Source organism: Barbatula barbatula, assembly GCF_947034865.1.
Source record: "Barbatula barbatula genome assembly, chromosome: 12".
In the NCBI taxonomy this organism is placed as follows: domain Eukaryota; kingdom Metazoa; phylum Chordata; class Actinopteri; order Cypriniformes; family Nemacheilidae; genus Barbatula; species Barbatula barbatula.
This window is the reverse complement of record NC_136775.1, coordinates 7,076,651-7,100,982: the sequence shown is the minus strand read 5'-3', so window position 1 is coordinate 7,100,982 and position 24,332 is coordinate 7,076,651. Positions and strand designations below refer to the sequence as shown.

Genomic DNA, 24,332 nt, shown 5'->3' with positions numbered 1-24,332 from the left:
GCGCATAAAACAATAATGCAACATGGGCACAAATCTCTTAAAATGTAGATGCAGATTCATTCACGAAGTAATAATTACTTAGCAGGGAACACATCTTTAATAAAGTTTGAAAGAGTTTTGGTGGTGGTTACGTTGATATCGAGCGACCTTTGTAGTCTGTTTTTAGCATCATGTTAGCTTTTCACTTTTGATACGATTGTATTTCGGCTTCAAAAGTCAAATGTTATGTCAATTTGTAAAGATTATCTTGATAGACAAACTGTGTAAACATCATAAACCTTTGTTTATCACGGCTTTTCGAAAAAGTGTATGGGAAAATGCATAGACTTTTGGGCGAGGGAACCAGCGATGCTTACTTCCAGGTTAGCCTACAAAACTACGTCATCTCTGAGGTACTGGATTGCTCCTTAAAAAAATGAGATTACATTTTGCTTAAGGCTCCTGGTTCTCAGATTTGTCTTTTATGAAATGGACTCTACATATGTGACTTCTCGTGAGCAGGGCACTGTCTGGATTTGGTACATTTGCCACCAGTTGCAGTCAGTAATATTTTTATAGTTCTTTGATGGATCCTGATTAAATTACTGTGCTTATTTTCTGCCGTAATGCATGATAGCTCGCTATAGTATCGACCGCAAATGTGTTCTGAGTTCATAAATGATTCTCTCATTTCTTATGCTCCATCAACCTAAGACAAAATGATTTGAGATATCCTATTCATATACTCGTTGTCAAGCATAGTCTCATTCTTATTATGATATATTTTTTCCCCAAAAGTTTAGGAGACACATCTGAGATTAAATTGACAAATGAATGAAAAATAAACTGCATTAAGACTCTACAGTTGTCACAGAGCAACTGAGCAATACCATTTACACGTAGTCAAGAATGAAAGGAACGGTTCATCCAAAAATGTCTTCATTTGCTCACCCTCAAGTTCTTCCAAATCTTTATCAATTTGTTCTGACGAACACAGAGAAAGATTATTTGGAAGATCGCTTGTAACCAAACAGTTCTTGGCCACCATTGACAACCATAGTAGGTAAAATTATTATTATTTTTAGGTGAACGGTCCCTTTAATTAAACAACCTCAAATCCGTCATAAAATGCAAGTTATAGGAAATATAACTTGTTTCTAGAATCTCTTTAGCATGCCAGCTGCACTGTATAGCCACCCTAAGCAGACCTAACATTGGTCGCATTGACACTCACTGAACTGAAATCAGAGCATCAAGTCGCATGACTGTAGACTTTACTTCGTCTCTTTGTGATTAATAAGTCATCACTTAAAGTACGTGCGCGTGTGTGTGAACAAGCCCTGTCAAACAAATCAAAACTTCACAGCCTCCGACACAACATGCTGTTCCCACCAGCATACTCCTCCAAGCACTCAATTATATCTTCCTCTTCTACGCGGCTGACGGAATAATACGCAGGAGATTTGAGCTCGAACCAGTTACGGAAAACCTCATTTTACTTCCAATCCCACTGATGTGCTTCTATTGAGTTCAAATTACATCTTTAACAGTTCAGCAAATTTGATGGCAGCATGAACAGCCCCAATATTCATGTGAAGGCTGCACCGCTGGGAATATGATGCCAATACTTAATTTAAAGACAAATTTCGATCAAGATTTTATGTATAGGACAAAATGGAAACAGCAGGAAATATTTAGCGCGAACGTTTGTTCATTTTTCCCTCCGCTCTTTTGAAGACAAAAGCTGTTTAAGACACATACTTGTTACAGAGAATATTTCTCCGTCGAGGTGACTCAGAAATCTCTTCGTTCCAGTGTTGTCTTTGGTACCCTTTGTTCTTTTCTGGCTCTTGGATTCAGATGAATGGTAACCGCTTCAGTCTGGTTTGGGAACAGTCATCCTGAATATAAAAAGTGGCAGGTGGTGACCTGCGTAATGGGCACGTCTGTGTTTGGAACACGAAACGCTGTAAAATGGTGACCATTATCGCGTTGACCAGGTCGGGGCCAGATTCCCCAAACCTGTGTTTGGACGTGGATAAAAAGAGGACCAATCTACCTAATCACACCCTTTCTGGTTGTGAAGCAGCAGGTGGAGGCAGTGACTCTCATTTGCAGGTAGAAGCATGTATTGCCGTCCCCCTCGCTGTTTGTTTTGACAGGCACAAGAAGGCGCCACGGGAGAGATGCCCGCCGTTTCGGTTCAGAAAACTTCAGTTCAAATAACTCATTCGCTTTTTTAGGAACGGATTTTCAGAGTCGAATTTGCTCTGTGAATTCTAACGCTGCTCATTAAGCCAACGGTTCACTCAAAAATGAAAATTCCATCATTTACTCCCTCATGATGCGTTCAGTATGACTCATGCTTTATGTCCTCTATTTTCTGCTCTATAGCCTCTATTTTCTGAAGATAGGTTTTCATGAAACAGAGCAAACTCTGCATCCTGATTCAAACGTGAATCAAAACAACTAGTTTATACTTGTTTTACTCCCACAAATCTAAATTATGGCTTCAGAAGATGTGGAATATAGTTCACACATTACTTTCATGGTGATTTGGACAGCCCACTAAGATCTGTCTTATGGCAAAAGCTGTATTTTTAAAAAAACGATGACATGAGCGGCAGTAAATAATGCAAGAATTTTCAAGTTCAGGTTTTCTTTAACTGCGCTCAAACATGTAATTGAAGTTCTTTGGTCACTCACCAGCACACTTGGTTCTGCTAATGAGGGGTGGTCCAGGTGGTCCGGTCCCACCCTCACCCGGCCGGGTGAGCAGCACACTGATATGGTACTCTGTATCTGGGTCCAGGTGCCAAAGCTTATAGGTGAGCATATTGACTCCAAGAATCTCCGACCAGGGTGCCTGACTGGCTCGATATTCGATTTCCCGACGAATTATGGGGCCGTCGCCCAGGATGGAGTTGGTGTTGAGCTGAATGATCAGATATGTGGAGCCGGCTCTCAACAGCTGGGGAGGAGCAATTGGAGATGGGGGCACTGTGATGGAGAAAAAAGAGAGTAAATTTAGAAGTTACAGAAAGCAAACCATAACAAAACACACAGTGCACATTAGAGTTAGAAGGTAAAGTGAATGAAGAAACACAAGGAACCGAGTAAGCCCAAGCTGAAAAAATATAAACCCTTTAACATAGCCTGAACCGAATCTGTCTAATCTCTTTCAAGAAGTTTATAAAGCTTATCTTGACCAGCGATGTTCACATTGGCAGCCACTTAAAATCTTTACAGACCTCACAGACACTGTTGGGTTGGTACCATGGTAAAACAAACACCACAAAGTCAAGGGTAGAAATACCAATCTGTTAAACCTGTAAGAAAAAACTCTTTCATATCCTCCAGGGAGAGCTTTGAGTAAACCAACAGATGTTCATGCCTATAGATTGTGGAGGAACGTCAGATATGCGCTCACGCTGCTTAGTGGATGATTTTCATATCTGTTCCCCTGAGGCTCTATGCAGCCTGATACACAGCAGTCACGATAACTTGGAAACAGAAATTGTCCCATTTTCTTCACAAGGGAAAAGTTATGTTTTTCATATCAAAAGCCTGATTTCTGACTTAACTTGAGGTTTTAAACAATTAGAGACAGAAATCTTTATGGAAGGTAAACAGTTCTGTCAAAAAATGTATTTGAGAATTTGAGCCAATGGTTATGAACGCTTGCTTGTAATTAAATAATTTATTTAATGAACAAATACATTGCATTTTTTTATTTCAATTTGAAAAACCATAGTTACAACAATATAAAGAGTCTGTCCCATTGCATATAGACCATTTTTCAAGATTTGTCCAATAAGTGTGTAACCCTGCTGCAAAAACTACAGAAACCCACTAGAAACCATCACAGAAATTTGAATGGCTTCTATTAAAATACTATCATGAACCATTTGCTTTTTCATTTTTTAGAGTGTTTTCAGCATTATTTCAATAGGAATAATCTGACGGATAACACCCCACCAATAGAATCCATGACATGCCAGTAGACACCATTAAGCTTTCCATTAAAACCAAAATCAATTCCCATTACAACCATTAAATCCATAACATTTTTGTGTGCTTTTGGGAGGGTTCTCCTTTTTTTCAGCAGGGTTATGTTTATTTAATGGACAAATACATTCCAGTTTTTATTTACATTTTTCAACAGAAAATTACAATAAATAAGAATATAATATATTATAACAATATATGTCCCCCAATGTGTCCTCCCATTGTATAATGACCAATTTTCAAAACGTAAACAAGACTTCCAGAAGCGCTTCCTGTTTCGTTTCTTGACAATATCCAGACTTAACACCAATATACAACCAACAGAGCATTTAGAACTTCATCAAAATGATAAACTTACATGTTTAAGACCTAATTATATTGAAAAAACTGAAACAGGAAGTGCTTCTGGACCAGTGTTGTTTACATCATGCATAATGGTCCATACATTCTTACTGTTGTAGCTTTGAAACCCGACAACAGAGATCTTGGTGTCATGACAAACCACTTCAAAAAAGTGGCTCCTATGTAAACAGAGATGTCAGCACTGATATTTCCCATGACTAATCCCTTGGTCTGCTGTGTCCGCAAGCTACACCTCTGAGGGCCAGATGCACATGGCAAATATCCAGCCAGGGACAAAGAGAGACTCTCCTGGGAGGGATATGAGATGGCAGGGAGTAATAAAGCTCATCTTGTCTGTCAGGGAAAAAAGGCTAAGAGAACAATATAAAGTCAACTTCGTAGATCCCACTTTCGTATGAGAAGCGACATTGAAATCTCATTCCTTTCTCTGCAATTCTCCCTCTATCCAACTTTGGCTAGGTCAGATTATTAATTTCACCCCAGGAAAACCCTTTTTCCAAAGCTTACTTCAGAGTTACTCAGAACGAAAAACAATCCTGGACCATTTTGAGTGACTGAGAACAATTCTCATTAGCCCTTCAGCTTTTCTGCATCGGGTATTGCTACATAATCTATGAGCCCAATGAGGAACACCGAGTTGTGAAATGAGTTGATCAAACTAATTAAAGGAGTGATTAGCCTCTAGTTAGCAAGAGGAACAAGCACGGGAGGGCAGTTCGGAAGACAACATGATGGTTGGAGTGAAGGGAAAGGGTAACTTAAGGTAAACGTAATGAGATTGCATCAATGATGTGCCGGCACAAGGGCCTATAGCTTTATGGGCACGTCCGGCGGGGCCAATCTGCTGTGGTTAACTGGGGTGCGGAAATGCATTTTAAATAGGACCTACTGTTGATGTAAGAGCCAGGGCTGATAACATCAGCTGTAGTGATGCAGCTTTATTCTAAAATGGCTTTAAAGCTCAGAAACATGACGGTGCTGGTGGGGTTCTTAAGTTTCTCTGCTTCATGTTGTTCCAAATGCATTGGGTTTGCAGCTCTTTTGCGAAAACATAATGATGAAGTGACAAGCGGCACAACAGCTTTATATCGGAAGATATAGTCCCAAAGAAACAGTCCACGACAATTGAGTTTGAATTTGGTGACGACACAGATCTTAACAGCATTTACATTTAACATTTATATTTACTTTAAAGTAGTGCTGTCAAATCGATTAATCGTGATTCAAAGAAGTGGCTGCTATGTAAACGGAGATATCATCACTGACTTTTCCTATGACTTATCTCTGGGTCAACGATAAATGGTCATGTTTAATGTTATCGGTATCGGCCGACACTAAAATTTAGCCCGATATACGTCTAATAGCGGATAAAGTATTAATAATTTCATCTGGTTAAACCACTTTAGCTGCACGCTGCTCACAGTTAAAATACAGTACAGTACTGTCTTTCTGTCATGATCATTCACTTACTGCTATTAGCAGAACATTGTTTATGTAGATATGTGTAAATGTGTAAATAATAGGAATAAAAGCATATTGTTCGAAGCAGACTGTTGTCTGAATGCTTTCTGTCTTGAGACCTGTTAGACTTATAGATATTGAGAACACCTTTCTGCGTCGCTCTGGGAGAACGTATATAATATGTTTATTAAATAAACATTATACCAGAAAAGTTAAAAAGTTAAAGAATGGTGTAAAGTATAGGCTCAGAAAATGTTATATTAATATTTAGGTACTGTTTATCGGCCAATGTTTCAGGTTATCGGCTTCCAACGTTCAAGAATTATTGCTTATCCTTCTCGGCTAAAATGTACGTATCGGTGCATCCTTAATATATATGAAGAGTTTGGTTCCAAAATGAGATAACTAAAATATCATGTTTTTTTATTGTGCAGTCCAATTAATTTCAATCAAACTGCAGTTGGTCTGTTTTGATTTGTGCCATAATAACAAACTAACACAGATAAACACACATAATAAAACACAATAAAAACATGTTAACATAATAAAAAACATGACCCCTAGTTGGAACCAAACTCTTCATATGTATGTGTGTTCATTTATTATAAATATAATTATAAATCCCACACATATAAACGCAAACGTTTATTTTTGGAATCGATTAGTGGCGATTTGACAGCACTTACTTTAAAGGCATTTAGCACTTTATAGGCAAGTTCCTATTGCAATGATTTCTTATTGATTCCCAAGAAATTAACATAATGAAAAAGTGTCTCCTAAATGAATAAATGTAAACGAAAGAAAGATATCTGAAGGGAAATAAATAAGTTAACCTTATTACAAAGTAAAACAACTCACTCAGACTCCCAACAAAGTCATTATGAGTTAAATCTTATTCAGGTGTGATGGAAATATTAAACTCAACAAATCACCACCTTTCCATCCTGCCAAAAACGAAAGAAACATCAAATGACTTTATTGGGAGGTATTTTCAACTGTTTACACGTGAGGGGAATATGGATTTTACCACTGGAGTGTGAAGAAACGAATAGCCTTGCAGCAGTGACTCCTGTGTTACAGTGTGAGCAGTAAACAGCGTGGGTGTGCAAACAGACATGAACCGCCAAGTCTCCCCTTCAGTGTATTACCTGTGATTTTTAATTTCAGGTTTTGACGACGTTTCTAGAAAACAGCCTGAAGGTTTTATAATACCGTGCTTCTGGGTCACATTGTGGCATACAGTAAAGCCCTATTTCCAAACTCTCTTTAATCCGTGCTGCTACATCTATCAATGGGATTAGCACGCCGCCGTCTCATAACCTCTCTCGGTACACCTTGAGGACGGATGCTGAACACCCCACATGGCTCCTCATTTTACTCCCGACTTCTCCTTAGGCTTTAAGGGAATATCAATCTGACCTGGGTACAGAGGTTTGCACAAAAGCTGGCAGCTGTCAAATTACATGATTGAAAAAAGAAAGTAGGGTTTTCTTTTGTCCACTGAATAACAATCGAATTAACTTTGATCTGAATAATTCTATGTATATTAATATATTAATTCTATCTATATTAATCTTAAGGATCTAAAAGTGCACAAGTTAGGACAGCAGTTTCTTTTACTTCCGGTCTTTTACTTCCGTGTTTGCTGTTTGTTTATTTAATGAAAGTTTTGTTACATGTTCGCCGGTTCCCGCCTCCTTCCTTTCCTTATATGGATCTTCATTACAGCTTCATTATATAAGGTCTTTATACACCTCTGAAGACATGTATATTCTATTGCATTACTTTCAATAGATTCTCCCAAAAATGAGACACAGCACCTTTAAAATGTATTATTTTAAGGGTAATTTTTTATTCAAATATTTTTTTTGCGCTACTAGTTTTCATGAGCACTCCCTTCATCTTCCATTAGTTGGATAAACACATAGCCCGGCTCCAAATTCAATACATTGTTTGAGCTAATATTGCTCTGTTGAGTTGGGCGAGAGGATAATGCTGCGTTCCGACTGTGTTTTCAAACTAGGAATCAAACCATCTGAATTATAGTACTTAGTCTCTGAATATCAAATTGGAATAGTAGAAAGTATTTTAAAATTAAAATTACACACTTCAGCATTAGAACATTTTATTCCGTGGCCTATAAAGAATTTAAACTTCACTAGACACCCATTTTATACAAAAAAGACTTCTATTAAATTGGTACAATACACACCCTTATTACAAAACTGACAATTTTGTGACAAACGACATGAGACTATAATAGAGAAAAGCATGGCATGACATGGACTTAGCCAGAATCCAATTATCTTGAGATGTGCACATTACGGGCAGTGAAACAGAGCTGAAATTAATAGAGAAGGAAAGAAAACAAGCATTTTACCTTTGACGATGAGTTCGGCGAAGTTGGAGACGCCGGAACCTCTGGAGGACTGCGTGACGCAGCGGTAGAGGTCCTGCTCTGGCTTCTGGACATCCTCTAGTTGAAAGGACACTGAGAACCTATTGCGGCCCAAGTGCTTGACAGAACCACCCGAGGACACTTCACCATTGTGTCGCTATGAGAAGGGAAACAAGATGATGTGTACAGCCCACTCATCAAACAGAAGTGAAAAACAACTTGTTTTAACACGACGATTAAAATATTTAAAGAGATAGTTCGGCCAAAAACTAAAGTCCTCACCCTCAAATCTAAATGAGTTTCTGTGTTCTGTTGCACAAAAAAGAAGATATTTTGAAGAATGTGAAAAAAACCAATCAGTTGTAGGGCACCTCGGAAAAAGTCCTTAGCTTTGCATTCTGTGGTAGGCTTATTTACTGCACTTATGCTTTTTGTTGTCCTTATGTTGTTCCACTTGCTTCTATTGTTTACCTCATTTGTAAATCGCTTTGGATTAAAGCATCTGCTAAATGACTTCATGTAAATGTGGACTACCATAGTAGTTTCATTTTCTTCTTTACTATTTTCTTGCCTTTTCCTACTATGGTAGTCAAGCCTTGGAACATCTTGAGGGTGTGTAAATGATGACAGAATCCTACTTTTTGGGTGAACTATCCCTTTAAAGGTTTAAATTTTCTTATGAATCCTTTCGTATTCCTTAAAATTTGTTACGCACAGAAACCTTGCACATGGAGTCCGACGGAAAAAAAAATCGCAAACAATACATCTTGACACTGCTGTCCCTCTGCTTCTAATCTTATCTCTCCTTTCATCCCTTGCTTCTCTCCATTGACAGCACCTCACAAGGTAGGTGGCCTCCCTTTCTCTGCCTGAATTTTCTTGCATACCTGTCAACACTTCAGTTTTGGCCAGGAGTCTCCCGTTTTTCACACCCATCTGCCGCCATCCATCCGTTTAGTTATTTCTCCCATGAACCCAATCCCAAATGGACAGTAAACAGCCCCGGGAACCCCGCAGGTCTCCCGGATTTTGGTAACGTTACTCACATGTTGAGGTATGGTCGTCTTGCGTTCATACTGTCCTGTTATCAAACTGTTCCGCAATCATCTGCTCATCTGCCATACTCTTTATTTACATTCTATATCATTGTAATCCGCACTTTGTTTCTCATACAGTACTTTGTGATGCAAGATGAAGTGGACTCAGATGCCATCCTGTATACCAACTGTTTAAACCTTCTGAACTTCTTTTGTTATTGCCTCCTTATAAAGAACCGCTTCATTGATTTCCTCATTTTTGTAAGGCGTTTAGAATAAAAAGCATCTGGTAAATGCTTAGATGTAAATTCTAAATGATAAAGATGCAAACTAAACTAAACTAAAACTGCATTGCCATAATGACTATTTCTATATGAGCAAAACAGAAATCATTGGCGGACAATATGAACGTAGTTTTAATTGAGTATCCATTTTAAAAAAATGCAAAAATTTCCTTTATTTGCGTTCTAGGTTTTTCATTTAAAAGCTATAACCCAAAACTATAAACTTTAACTCTTAAAGGTCGTGCATATAACAATGTGGCACTTGTTAGGAAGCAGACACATACAGTATCTCGCACAAAACCTCACTTGAAAACGGCAACCTTTCACAGACACTCAGGTAGTTTAAGTGATACTGTGTGAATGGAATCCATCCACGATGAAAGCTATTTCTTTCTCCTTACTGTGAGTAGTCAGGACACAAAATGAATGCTCAAAGTGTTCTCTTTCCAATGGAAGGCACTTAAGAAAGACGTCTGTGGTTGCCACAAAAGTGCACACTTTTGTTTACTATAGAGTTACCAAAGTGTTTAGCTTTTTAATGCGGCTTGAAACCACACAAACCTGAAAGTGTTGGAAACGGGTGCATGAGGTTCACATAAAAACATGGAGAACTCGACACACTGCCTTTCATTCAACCTAGCAATCAACGTCAGAGAACTTCCAGACAGGAAAACGCATCAGATGGCGTGTGATGAGCATGAGATAGCCGCAGGCAATCTGTCTGGACTAAACAAGGTACGGAAGCAAGAGACATCCATTCGTCTGGCACAAGTAGGCTGCAGCTGTTAATATGGTACATGGTGATAGAAATAAGTGGGGGGGGGAAAGTCATATATCTCGCAATGTGTTTAGGGAAGGAACGGCCACTTCGGAGCGCTTGAGAACATCAGTTATAGCAGAATCTTGTGTCAGGGTGACAGCTTGAAACCACAGGCAGCTGTTCTTGACCTTGAGTTGTGACATAATCATTCATTTGATTTAACTCTGCCTTTGATGGTAGAAGGAAAGACGCCTTTCTAAAGCAGGAATCTGGAATGCTTAAAATATTCCTGAACAGCTTGTCACTATATGGTTTTAGTTTGAAGATTTACATGGTAAACAACAATAAACACATCAAAGTTCAACACATCAACTCAGGACGGATCCATAAAACTATTAACATTTTGCCACCGAGCACTTTGCCAATTCAAAGGAGAGGTTTCTGAAAAACAAAGACATTCATTGACCATTGACTTGTCATTTCAAACCTGACTTTCTTTCTTGTGCAGAACACAAACGAAGATATTTTGAAAAACACTGGTAACCAAACAACATTGGAACCCTTAGTGACTTCCATTGTATGGACACAAAACCACAAAGACATTTCTCAAAATATGTTATATTGCATTCCACAGAAGAAAGAGAAAAAGAAAAAAAAAAAAAAGAGAAAGAGAAAAACAAATGACCGTATTTTTAGGTGAATTATTCATTTAACCTACTTTATCACACTGGCAATAACTGACTCCAACCATGATCTGTCTTTTCCAGTAAGGTATCATTTGACTGCTATTCCATACGCTCATCATACTAAAGTGAATCTACAGCACACTCACCTCTAACAAGAACTTCTCGGCTTCAGACGGACGCCCTGCTGCCACACACTGGAAAGTGGCGTTTTGTCCAGCGTTAACCTCCACATCCCCCAGACGAGAGAAATGAGGGGCTTTGTCTAAAGGAAAAGAGCAAAGATGCGAATTAGATGATCAAGTCCCACCAAAAAAAAACAGACAATATACTGAATCTATATTTCAATCTTGTGGCCTAAAATCTTGATTTTATAGTAAAAAAGCTGTGAAATTGTGGAGATGTGGGTTGTCTCCTTGTCCATGCGAGACATTTGATAATCCTACAGAATACGGCCTAGATAATCTTCCAACATTCTTTTAAAACTCGATCGATTTTCATAAGGTCTTGGTTTGACTACACTGCTGTATGACCTTTTGAATTTAAAAGATGCTTCTATTCATTGGCAGACACATCTTTGTAACGTAATATATACCCAAGGATTAGATAAGATAGATAGAAATAAGAAAGAGATCGAAAAAAATACTTTATTGATCTCTGAAAGAAAATAAAGGTGCAAACCGAATCAAAAAGTGAAGTTTAAGTAATAGTTCGCCCAAAAATCTATTTTTTCATCATTTATTGACCCACGTGTCAATCCAAACCTGTATGACTTTCTTCTGCAGAACCCAAAAGATAATATTTTGAAGAATGTTGGTACCCAAACAACATTGGCGTCCACTGACTTCCATTGTATGGACACAAAACCACCGAGACATTTCTCTAAATATCTTTTGCGTTCCACTGAAGAAATGTCATGAACAGGTGAATAACATAATGTCCTCTATTTTCACGATCTAAGCGCATGGTTCAAAGTGCACGGCGAAGTTGTACATTGTACATTGTGTGCGTGAAAGAGAGAGTCCGGAGCGGCGCTCTGTGCGCGGCTGGGTGGCCCATCATTTAAAGGGAGCTGGCCAGTGTACTTGATGCTTTTGTTTATACCAGCCGTGTAGCAGCAAGGCGTCCCAAAAGCATCTCTGCGTCGCCTTGCTAAAGATACGCACCAAGTATATTTTGGGGTGATGTTTCTCTCCGTCTTCGCTTTGGTCACAGCTCAACTCATCAAGTTTACAGTTTAAAACTAAACCAACCGCAGACTCGGAGGAGTTCAGAATACATCATTTATCTGTTGATTACTTGAGAAAGAGCTGAATCATTTCCAATCAAGACCGAATTGTCAAAAAAGTCTGCAGATTCCGTATGACCCCGGTATCGAGTAATGTCATATCCCTCTGAAATGAAAATAAAACTGTACATTGTCCTTTAAATCTACAAATGTACAAGTTAAATCTATTAATTATATAAGTATTTGTCAGTAATGCAGCTATTTCGCGAACATTTTCAATAATTGCCTTGCAGGCTGATATATGGTGTGCCCCTCGATTTTTCTGCTTGTGCTCCTAAACATTTCAGTCAGGGGCTACGGTGCCCCTAGTAAAAAAAGTTAGAATGGAGCCCCGCTGTAGTGGACATTCACTTTATACAGTACATGGGAGAATTACCTGGACTTTGCTTGATTTTGATAATGGGTACATAAAGAGCCATTAGGTCACTCATCGTAGGCGCGTATGCAGACACATAACATAAGCACACAATATGGTACTCCGCAAAACTCCTATTCAGTGTTGCTCTGTAAAACATATGAGACATTTTTATTTTAAAAATTGGGTGTCGGTTGAAAAATGGCCCCAGGCAGGAATGAACGGTTCATGTGGTAGTTAACAGTGTTTAGTCTTTGAGATTGGAGAGCTCCTGTGGGAACCACAGCCAGCCCGGTCGGCTTGTTACTTAAATAATTCATAATAATAAATCTTAAAGTTTTCTGTTTCTGCTGTGATAAAAGAGCATCAAAATGACTTTTGTCAGAGCTGCGGCGCGCTGGGCAAGTGATATATTATATAAGAATCATATACTAGTAAATAATCATTTTAATAAGTGACTATCAATGCAGGCACCTGCTTGCAGTCTGAATTTATTATGCAATCTTATATTTAAACAGCATTCAAATGAACAGCATACTGTTGCTAACAAGGCGGAGACGGTTTGGATTATATTTGGATTAGGACTTGGTTATTTAATCTAGACGGTGGTGGTTTGTAAACTATTCTCCTTCAAGTGCCTGAATCAAAACTATCATTTAACCTGGAGGACCTTGATGGAAGCCTCTAATTTCAGAGAGATTTGCAAAATTCATAGTGGAACGCTTTCAATGCTTTTAAGCTCAAAGTCACTTAATTCCATAACGGAAATCCCAAGTGCGTTTGTATAACTATTTGTAAATTTGGCTAATTTATCCTTAAATTGTACCAGTGCAGCATGTGTTAGACACAAAGGCTTAAAAACAGGACTAGATCTGTAACCCTGTGCAGGAGTCTTTAAATCATTTTGTCTTCCATTACCACAGGGCTTTGCTCGGGTCTGAGGATGATGTACTAGATACAAAGTTATCGCATGCAGTCGACCCACATCGTATCTGAAACTTGTCAATCAATTTAGACTCCCTAAAGAAACGGCATCTGATAGAAGTGAAAATGTAGTGTTTCTACATTCACACCGTGCTGTGAAAGCTCGTTTTGTGAAACAAGACGGAGAACATGGCTATGAATTTGATGTCAGTGGGCGAATAGAGGGCACACCACTGTGTTACACCCAATTCATGATTTTAAGAGTCAACATAAATCAAACCCAACTAAAGGGTGTGGAAGAAATCTGTTATGTGTTCGAGCCAGGATGTTAAATATGTCAGTTTGTATCCTTAAGTCTTGTTTGAATAATACATAATGTGTTCGCCACAACAATGGCATGATGAAAACCATTGCACTTTATGCGTAAAGCACAACCTCACTAGAAACTGATGCAATTTACCCTCTTGAACACAAGCTTGCCGGCTAAAAGACGAGCTAGACTAGCTCAACCCAGCCTAGGCCAGCAAACCAGCCTAGGTTGCCAACCAGCAGGGTTGGTGGATGTTTGTCTGCCATCTTCTTTATCCTCCCTTTCCTCTTCTCCCTTCCTTCCCGTTTTGGCTTGTCTTGCCGAATGGTGATTTCCGCAGTCTGGCGCAATGCCACTCTCAACAATGTGTGTCCAGGTCCTGATGAGAGTTTTAATTATTTAATGCGCACAGTGGGTCTTAGATGATGCCATCTGCCGCCTGCAGGAAGCGTGTGGGGGTGAAGGAAGGGGGTGTTGAGAGACTCTGCAGAGATTAGCTTTCTTGACCGCAGCATCTGTTGATTTGCTTGTTTAGAATTGCACTTTACTGCCATCTAATAGCACTTTTCTTTTTAAATATGTATAAATATCGCAGCCATTTTATGCAGCCTTAAAAGCATTAGGGCGTCCCTCAAGGGCTGTGAAAAGGATTGTTAACTATGAGCGAGCATCTCATTGCTGCGGTGTGCCACATATCCAGCCCTGGAACGGTCCCTGGGGGCTGGACAACAAGATGCATTATAGCACATCAGTGACAATAATTGACTTATCAGAGCCGACTGGATTAAAGAATCGGCATTCTGTTTTAATAAACTGGGCTATGTTACCAAAGTGAACCACACAGAAAATGTTGTTCGAGGATTTTGTTTCAATAAAACCCTGACTGAGAAAAAACATGAAGTTTAGACCTTAACGTCAAGGCTGTGCCAATAGCCCTGTGGTTAGCGTTCGATTCCGTTCTTGAGAATCCTTTGCCGATCCCGCGCCCCTTTCTCAGCCTAATATTTTCCTGTCAGCTCTTTACTGTCCTGTCCTGAAAAAGCTGTAAAACACCCTTCAATTATTATTATAAAATAAGTTAACGTCAAGAATCTGCATTCCTAAACAGGTTTACATTTGCAACAATGTCAAGAATCTGCCTTTCCAAACATCTTTACATTTCTAACGAAACATTGAAACATTGAAAAACTGAATTTACAATTTTCAATTTTGAAACCTAACATCAAGAACGTTTCAACAAGAATCTGCCTCCACAAAGAAATCTGCCTTCATTTTTTTTGACGTAATGTCGACAAACTATATTCTCAAACAATCTTATTTCTGTAATGTAAAATAAATTTGACTTCTTTTACATAACTTCTGTTACATAAGAATTTACATTTGCGTAACGCGTAACGTAACGTCACTAATGTTATTAAATAAATGTTATGAGAGAATTTATTTTGTAAAACAATGTCTAAAAGCTATTTGGTTATTGGTTAGCCCACAGCCTACATGACTTCAACAAAAAGTCATTTCAGAGGAATAGCAAGTTATAATACGCAAGTTAAAGATTGTGAAAAAGCTGGAATGACGTGCTCCACTGAACTGTTCACAATAAGATGTGAAACATGCATTAAGAAAGTCAATAGGGTCAATTATACTTTCATGTCAATTTTAAAGTGCTTGTGTATTTTAAAATACACCAAAAACGGATCTTATTTTGATACTATTTACCATTTCAGTAAGTCATACACCACAATTGAACTCCCAGCCTGCAGTCAGCATACGAAATGAAGTGTCTGGCTCTGTTGGATTAGGAATGTTTAAAGGATTTCTACTTTCCCCCACAGCAATAAAAGACTTCACAGCTCCACACACACAGAGCCTTCACTACAATGAAGTGGCCGACACATCACACAAGCTCTCACAACAACTCCTCCCTGCTCTGATCCGCCACATCTTTGTTTGTTTTCTATCATGTCCAGCAGCTAGCAGGCTAGATCAGCATGCCCACGACCAGCGGGGTTCAACTTCCCTCAGACTAATACATATGGAACATACTGACACAGACATTGCATAGTGAATGTTTTATATTGCCTCTTAAAGAAAAAAGAATGAAACTCTTCAGTACCTTAATTTCTGCTTTAGACAGCAGTGAGATTAAAAGCGGCTTTTTAACACTGTAAAAAGACCCAAGTAATCTCACACGTGTCACTTCTAGAGTTTCAGAAGAGATGTCTCGGACTGTACTCAGATTTAGATGACCCGAAGACAAGAGTTTAATCAGAACAGACATTTCTCATAATATTAATATTAATATTGACTTGGCTGTATGTGGCTGGTTTGGGTTAAATTTATACTATTAGACAGGCCAAACCCTGTCGGGTGGCCGAATTTTTAATTCTGTTATTCTGTGATTAACTTATTTTAATTATTATCTAAATGATCTCCTGGGGGCCACCACTGTTACACATATTCCCCATTCAGGGGCTTTATAATAGATTTGTCGCGGAGGTTTATCGCAAGTCACAGGAAACAAGATCACTTCATCATCAAAGAAACAATGTAGCTGATTTCTGCTGGGCAAAAACCTCCAGCTAGTGTAGGGACTGAAAAAGGCATAAACGGTGAATTTGGGTACAAATTTTCAAATTATGTGTGCTTATGTGTCCTTCCGTAAGGTGTATGAAGAATCGGACCTGCATCAGATGTACCTGAGAACCTCATGTACTGTATTTTAGAGGGCACTGCTCCATTTGTAAGAGAACAGAGTGTTTTTAGCGAAGGTACAGTAGTACAAATAAGTGTTTGACAAATACAGGTTGTGTAATGGCCAATCACTAATATTTAGAGACCAGGGTGGGACGGTAGCCAATGCAGATCAGGGTTGGGTGAGGTCTACCATATTGGTATCTGACGATGCCTAAAGTGAAATATTGCAATGGACGATGACATTGGGGGACGGGGTGGAGGCAGGGGTTGGGGTACATCAGTTCGCAGCAATTATTTTATTACAAATATTTTAAAACAACACTGTTAGCCAGTAATATTAATATCTATCGGTCTTTCATTAGTATAAAAGCCATGTTTTTATGCATGTCCCCTGTTTTTCACATATGTGATGCAAACCTTCTCTTTTAGAAAAAAACAATTAGGCAATGCTAATTTTATCGTCTCGCACAATAATGGCTGAAACTAAACATATTCCATTGAATTTTTTAGCTCCAGCATATTGACAACATTACATCTATGAAAAGGCTAATGTGAACCTTGCATTTGCACAGTCCTTTGCATTTTCAAGCAGCAAACTCCCACACAATGCCATGACAACTGCACGCTACTCACAGCAGGGGTAGTTCAACAGGAGAATGTCATCAACAGCAATGTAACCTCGACGGTCCACAGTTGCCTCTAGCAATATCTGAAAAATACAAAAAGAGAAAAAACATGACCACGACCTTCAAAATAATAGTCGTTTTTGTCTGGAAATAAATTTTGGAGATTTGGTTAGTGAGGCCTTGGGTTATTTATTCACATTTTTGAAATGTTTATTCTCAAGTGGTAACATCACAAAAGTTTAGAGCTATGCTCAGAATTTCAACGGCACAGTTCAGCTCAGCCCGAAATGAAAATTCTGGCATCAATTATTCTCAATGGAGAGGCCGTTTATATAATGAAAATGTATAGGGATCCAAATTTAGATTGTAAATTAAATTCATGTCTGTTCCACACACAAATGGAATACTTTTACTGTGCTTTTTATTATTTCGACAGTCAGACCCTCATTTACGTTTGCATAAAAAAGCCATACAGGTTTTAAAACAACAAAAGGGAAAGGACATACTAGAAGAAAATAAAGACATGATTGTTACTTTGGATATATTATTCCTTTAATAAGCTGCCTTCTCTAGATTTTTATTCATGATTCATTTAGCTTAGGTAAAACAAAATAATAATGAGGGGAACCAAGACAAACAAATATAATCAAAAACAATTAAAAGATTCAAGAAGCAACCTAAAGCCCTTTTCACACAGAGATCCTGGAAAATACGTCCAGGAATTTGTCCCGGTTTCGTTTTTTATTTGAATTTTTTGTTTGTAAATGCAGAACAACGGAGAGAAATGAGGCAGAACAACGAGGAGAAATGAGGCACAAGAACCCAAGGTAGGTTATAGCCCAGCGAGATTAAGCTAAATATAAGATGCATATAAAATGTCATATGAAAACAAATAAAAGAAAATTGTTCAGGCTTGTTTGGCGCAAATTTACACAGCCTTAATGAAAAAATATAACGGAATGGTGCAAAGTAAATATTAGCCAGTATTTTTGCAATACAATACAAAAGGCAAATGGTATAATACTTTTTCGGTAATATAATGTACTAAAATGGGAGCTTTTTAAGCATTTTCGATTTTGGAATAAGCTCACACAGATCGAACGAAAAACCCACTAATAAAGCATATTGCACATAATTCTATAAACACCTTGTTTATATTGTTTACAGTGTTTTACAGTCTGTTAAAGTGTCAGAAACTCGCGGGCTTCTCTGACTCGCAGCACGAGCACAGCAGGTGCACACAGCCGTGTTTTAAAGGTTGGTAAGGGATCAACTTTATAGAAGGGCTGTGTATTTTGTGTTACTTGTTTTGATAAAAGTCATTTCAAGTTTAAACTGCGTTTAGAAGCAGACAACGCCATTCTTGCATATGACCTTGAGTTTGGTGGTGATGACTCTTGCATTCCTCCATGATTCAAATAGTAAGCCTATTTTTTGTTTAACAAACATAATTTACTCGCTTAACTATATTTGTTTTCATAGCCAAAGTATTTTTGATTTATTAAAGATGTGTGGCATTACCACACGGCTTTACAGCATTGTTTCAGCCTTTTGTTTACACGGGGTGCTTTCCGGGAATGATCCCGCTAATGTTACTCGGTCCCCTTTCCGGAATCACTTTTTGGAACAATCCGTGATGCATATGCGTTCACACAGAAGGCAATTTTTTGGGATCAGCGTTCTGTGTGAATGGGTTATAAGAACAACATCCATATTTTGCATCTGACTCCATCGTTTCTTTGAACTTGTCTTTTCTGCATCAAAAGTTTTGACAGTCAATGAAAACATGAAAAAGAACCAAAGAGCGAAATAAAATAAAAAGGGAAGAGAAAAAGGATGCCGACTTCAGTAAGGGCCCTCGGGGCCTGTAGGAAATAATGGCTTCATCAGGCAGCGTGTGTGCACTGTGACACATGGCTCTCATTTGGCATGCTGCACACACAAACACACAGACAATATCACACACCCTACCGGCTCATATTATGTGAGAGTAAGGGCCACGAGTCCCCGGGGACCAGAGAGAAGCTCCACACTTGCCAAAGGCGGTGCACAAAGGACGGTCGGCCCAGTGTAATGAAATCAAATCAATATTGCGCGTACGACAGACACGATGAAATGTTATTACGCGTTGTGGAGAGGGTGGAGGCCATGCTCCTTTTTCCCAGCATTAGTCTGGATGGCTGCCCGCACCTAAAATCAAAACTACTCGTTGGAAAAATCCCATTTTCAAACAGAAAAATGTTGTATACCGTCTAACCAAGCGATGAGTATACTGCATTTTTCTGCTTTAACAGGAATAGTGTTTGTCACATCTGTGACTGCGACAATGAATCTTAAAGTCGGCCATCAACAGGAAACGGCACGTAGGTTAATGTTGATTGTTGTGGTTTTAATTGAGGGTTATTGCTCAATTCGCTGTCAAACGTTTACATCTGGTAAAACAGCACAGCTGTTGCCCCAGGATTCATTTCTAACGCAATAAAATGAGAAAAAATACCGGAAACTACTCCTAATGTATTTGTATGAGTTGCAGCTGTCTCTGCTTTAAAATGCCGCCAACACGTACAGACAGTATTTCTCAAAACCTCCACGGGACGCTTGCTTCTTTCAAGGTGTAATTTCACCGTCACCCAGTCGGCTGGACCTTCCAGACTCCCACAGTCTCTTATTTGATCACGGTACAGAGCAAGATTTCATCCTCCCTCCTGACCCCACCTTAACCTCCGTCTGCAGTGAAACACCTGAAGATGGATGTGATGTTTCGGATTGTGATCTAAAAAACGCAATGTGCTTGCAGGAAGAGAGGTGAATGTGACTCCAGACAGCAGGATACACACAGCCAGCACTGGCCCAGACTTTCTAACCCAGCTTTAATCTCCCGTTGGAAAGGACTGCCACGAAACCACAATAAACTGACACTAGATCTGCAGGATGATGATGCAAGGTTTTGGTAAGGGAGATTACAAAAAAATGTGTTTTCAACTTTCCCAAGACTGTGTCGAGGGCATGTCTTCAACCTTCTAAAAGAAAAAGAGAGAATCACGTTTTTGTAAAGGAGCTTGAACCCTATTAAACTCCTCCAGCTATATCTCATTTATTCAAATCAAAGGCTCCTTCCCTGCTGGAGAATACACGTGGAAGAAATGTCTCCGGATTTACGATGGGTATAAAAATAAAAGGAAAGGAGCCATTTAAACGGTCTTGTGATTCGGGTTTCAGGGTATGATAATGTAGGACTGAGTTGAATCCTTTGTTTTCCTACACTGTTTAAAGCAAAGATTTAAGGCTGTTGTAATGAACACTATAAGACATCTCATTTATTGATGTAAAGATATTACTACTGTTTGAAAATAAATTACAGATTAATTTAGTATTGGGCTATTTACAAGCAAAAATCTGGCCAGACTGTATAGTTCAATGTTTGCAAGATCAGCCATCTTGAAATTTACATTGACATTAGATGTGTTCCGATACCCCTTTTCCCTTCCCGATACCGATTTGGATACTTGGGCTGAGGGTATCTGCCGAGTACTGATCTGATACCTGGGTGTGTATCTGTATACATTTTAAACTCATTAAAATAATTAAATAAAACAACGGGAACTGTGAGTGCGATATTGGAACGAAAAAAATAAATAAACAAAAAAATTAAACTTTGAACTTTTGTCTAAAACTTGCAGACGTGTTCTGTGCACCTGCCACACAAATAAACTATCATGCGAAAAAGATGCAAAATGTAAACAGCCCCCAAGTGATTCGTATAATGCATGGTAATAAAACATTCGGTATTACAAACTTCCTTGATTTTGACATCCAAAGCGTTACAGACAACAGATTAAAAAAAACAATAATAAAAATCAGAAGCACCAACTCAAATATCTTCTATCCTGACTGCCATGCCATGAATTCCTTCTCTAGCAATGCATTTATTCATCTGCGCTGTTATTAATGAATCCGACCTATGATGTCTTCTTGTGCCTCACATTTCTGTATTCACCCATCATCAATTTCTATTATTTACACCCTCGTGCATTTTCTCAAGAATGTGTCAAGTTCAATTACTCTTTCGTAGCTTCGGCTGTGTTGTTCAATGTGGCGGGGAGAAAAAAACACGGACGCAGATTTGTTGATGTGATGCGAGTTTAATTGGTGGGTCGATAGAAACTGAGAACGAGAAAGGGAGAAAGAGAGAGAGATTTAGAGGGAGACGTACCAACGGGGCTAAAGCTAGATTCTTTTTTGGCAGTCCTGGCAGGCCCGATAACATCTTTAATATTTGATAACAAGTTCCCACTATCTCTTACACCTTCCCCAATAACAGCAGAAATATATGAGCGAGCATGGCAGACGGTAGAGGTTTCAACACAAATATTAAACTCAAAGCTTTCTATTTTTCTCTCTTTCGATGCTCCTTCCTTTCCTGCATTGATGTTCAGCTGACGGGAAGAGATATGGTATCTCATGTCACATAAATGCAGAGAAGAGCATCAAAATATATATAAGGATTTATAGAAAAACACAATAATCAATAAAGTCGTATGTATAACTTCAAAACATTAACAGTATCTAAACAAACTTTTAGGCCCAGATTTACTAAACATCCGTCTCAAAATGCATATGCAATAAGGTCAGTCGCAAAAACATCTGTGTCCATGCCCTAATTTACACTTTGTGTCTTTAGAAAATACAGACGGCAGTTTTTTATGCCAAAAAAGCGCTTGCACTGCCGCAACGTGTTAGTAAATCTGGCCCTTAGTATCTTAATCCAAAGAGACGTACAGTGCATTCAAGCTACATTCCCTGGAAATCGAACCCAGGACCATGACGTTGCTAGAAAAATGCTCTACTAGTTAAGCACAACTTACCGTCAGCGAGATTAATAGCCCCTACAACGAAAAACACTCCTAAATGTACCATGTTCAAATCGCCCAGAATCCTAAACTTACTGCGTTTACATTTCGTCTACATCAAGTGTTTTTTAAACAACGCACTTCATTATGAAGAATTCAATTTAGGCAATAAGGAGGAAACAATGTGGATAAAATAATGAGCCTTTCGGCTTGTTTATCAGAAATCTATTAAGAGCTCAATCCACTTATCACGGGTATGTGGAAAGAAAACATTATTTTGTACGAAAACCTTTAATTATGCGGCAAAATCAGGAGCCGAACAAACAGGCTATTAGCTCCGTCTAAACAGCAATCTAACCTGGGTGGTCTTGAATGAAGTGGGAGGATTTTACTTTATAAATGTAATCAGTTTAATGATATTAGCGTAGAGAAAGCATGGTTCCATGCAGGTCGTCTGCCTTTCACTTCCCGCTGAAAAAGCAAAGCCCTTATGCTTTCAAAAGAAGTGGAGCTCTTAATCTAAAACTATCATTCGGAGAAATGACAGTCAGCCAGGATACCAATACAAACACTGTGTCAGTACACAATCCGTTCCACCTGCACGATCCGATCGCGCATGCGCACAATGACGTTGTTGAAACCGCTCATGTGCAAATGCTGATTTTGTTGTGCAGTGATTTACGACACTGCACGATCTGTTCCACGCTTGCTTGTTTTACTTTGTTTATATTTTTTACTGTTAAATTAAATACAGTACTCAATTTACTTCACTGCTGTCCACCTCGTATCATTTCACTATGCATTCTGTCAAGTCAGTTTGTAATAGTGTAATGTTTCTCCTGACTTTGTAGTTTGTAGTTCTTTCTTCACTTATTGGCTTCTGTAAACGCCATTGAAGGGATTATTTTACTAATTTAGATTAAATGGATAGATATATTAGCCTATATAGACCCATACTAATAAATTTCAACATTTAAAGTTAACTAGTATGATCAGATTTTAATAAAAAAAATGACAAAACCGTCTTTCACAATACTACTGATCTCAGATCGAATCACGGTAAGGTAAATAGACATGATACAGCAATGAATCGCAAAATGGAGTTTGGAGGAAATTGAAGATTTGCAGTCGATAAAAATACTTGATTCCACATGTAACCAAAATCATCTATGTTCATGTAACAACTCTATTATTTTGGATTGGCAACCACATAAACACATCGTAATCATGGGAAAGTAAGCAACATTTAAAAACATAAAAACAGACTCGCCGTGAACGGTTAAACTATGTAACGTTAGCCTACAAAACAAAAAATATATGCCACCAGTTGTGCCGCCTGCCGTCAAATGTTTCATCGCCTGCGTGGTACAAATAGTATAGGAAACCCATGACGTTTTCTAATACGTAATTACGCGCATGCTCACAACGGTTCGTACAGGTGGAACGTTCGTGTACTGACACACTGTATATTATTGTAAGTCAGATGCTTTAATGCTAAAAGCATCTAGTGGGCATCAACAGCATAAACTTGAAGGTAAGAAACGGTATGCATTGATGTGAATAATGTTGATTTTGCTAGTTTCTTTTGCAAGTTTAAGTTGAAGGGTTAACTTATCGGAGGTTACTTGCTCAAGATGAGTTCAAGGTCTCAAAGGTTGGCATTTCAGGAGGGAGCAAGCCACACAGGAACAAAAAGAACGGCAGGTCTGAGACGAGCCAAACAGCTCCTCCTGCTGCTTTTTGAGTCTGATAGCAAAGGTCATTTTCCTGTAACTGGTGAGTTCAGCGTTTGTGGAACTGTCTTTGAGTTCCAGGAAAAGACCTGGTCGGCACAGTGATGAGCACAAAGAAAAACATCCTTTTTTATTTCTATCAGACAAGAACAAATGCCCAGCAGTGAGTACAGTAAATATATATATATATATATATATATATGTGTATATAGATTCATTTTTTTAAATTTTACTGTTCTTTAATGAGCTTTATTATGCATAATGTTGGTTTATGAATTACAAATAAATTGATCAAAAAAGTAAAGTTTTATGTTTTAGACAATAAAATAAAATAATAATAATACTTTATTAAGTATTAAAAAGAGTATTCTTTTTGTTATTATTATATTTTAAAATGTCATTATTTCAATTTTAATAATGTTTAAACAATACCATCCTCATTCTGTAAAGAAAGAAGATTGAGGAGTGAATTTGTTTCAGAATGCAGTACGCCACTCCCTTAATAAACAGAATTTTAACACAGACTGTATTTAACCGCAATGTGTCTGTGCCATTACAGAGAAAAGAAAGACCAAAAAG

The 24,332-nt window shown here is 38.4% G+C and overlaps 1 protein-coding gene across 1 annotated transcript in view; it reads right to left on the bottom strand.

Annotated features, from left to right (window-relative positions):
• The window catches only part of ptprub (protein tyrosine phosphatase receptor type Ub), a 171,825-nt gene that overhangs the window by 56,374 nt on the left and 91,119 nt on the right, over nt 1-24,332 (bottom strand). The window contains exons 4-7 of the mRNA XM_079470498.1: nt 17,178-17,253; nt 11,123-11,238; nt 8,192-8,366; nt 2,686-2,979 (exon numbers count right to left, since the gene is read on the bottom strand). Of these exons, the coding sequence (XP_079326624.1) occupies nt 2,686-2,979; nt 8,192-8,366; nt 11,123-11,238; nt 17,178-17,253 (661 nt within the window). The remainder of the gene's footprint in view (nt 1-2,685; nt 2,980-8,191; nt 8,367-11,122; nt 11,239-17,177; nt 17,254-24,332) is intronic.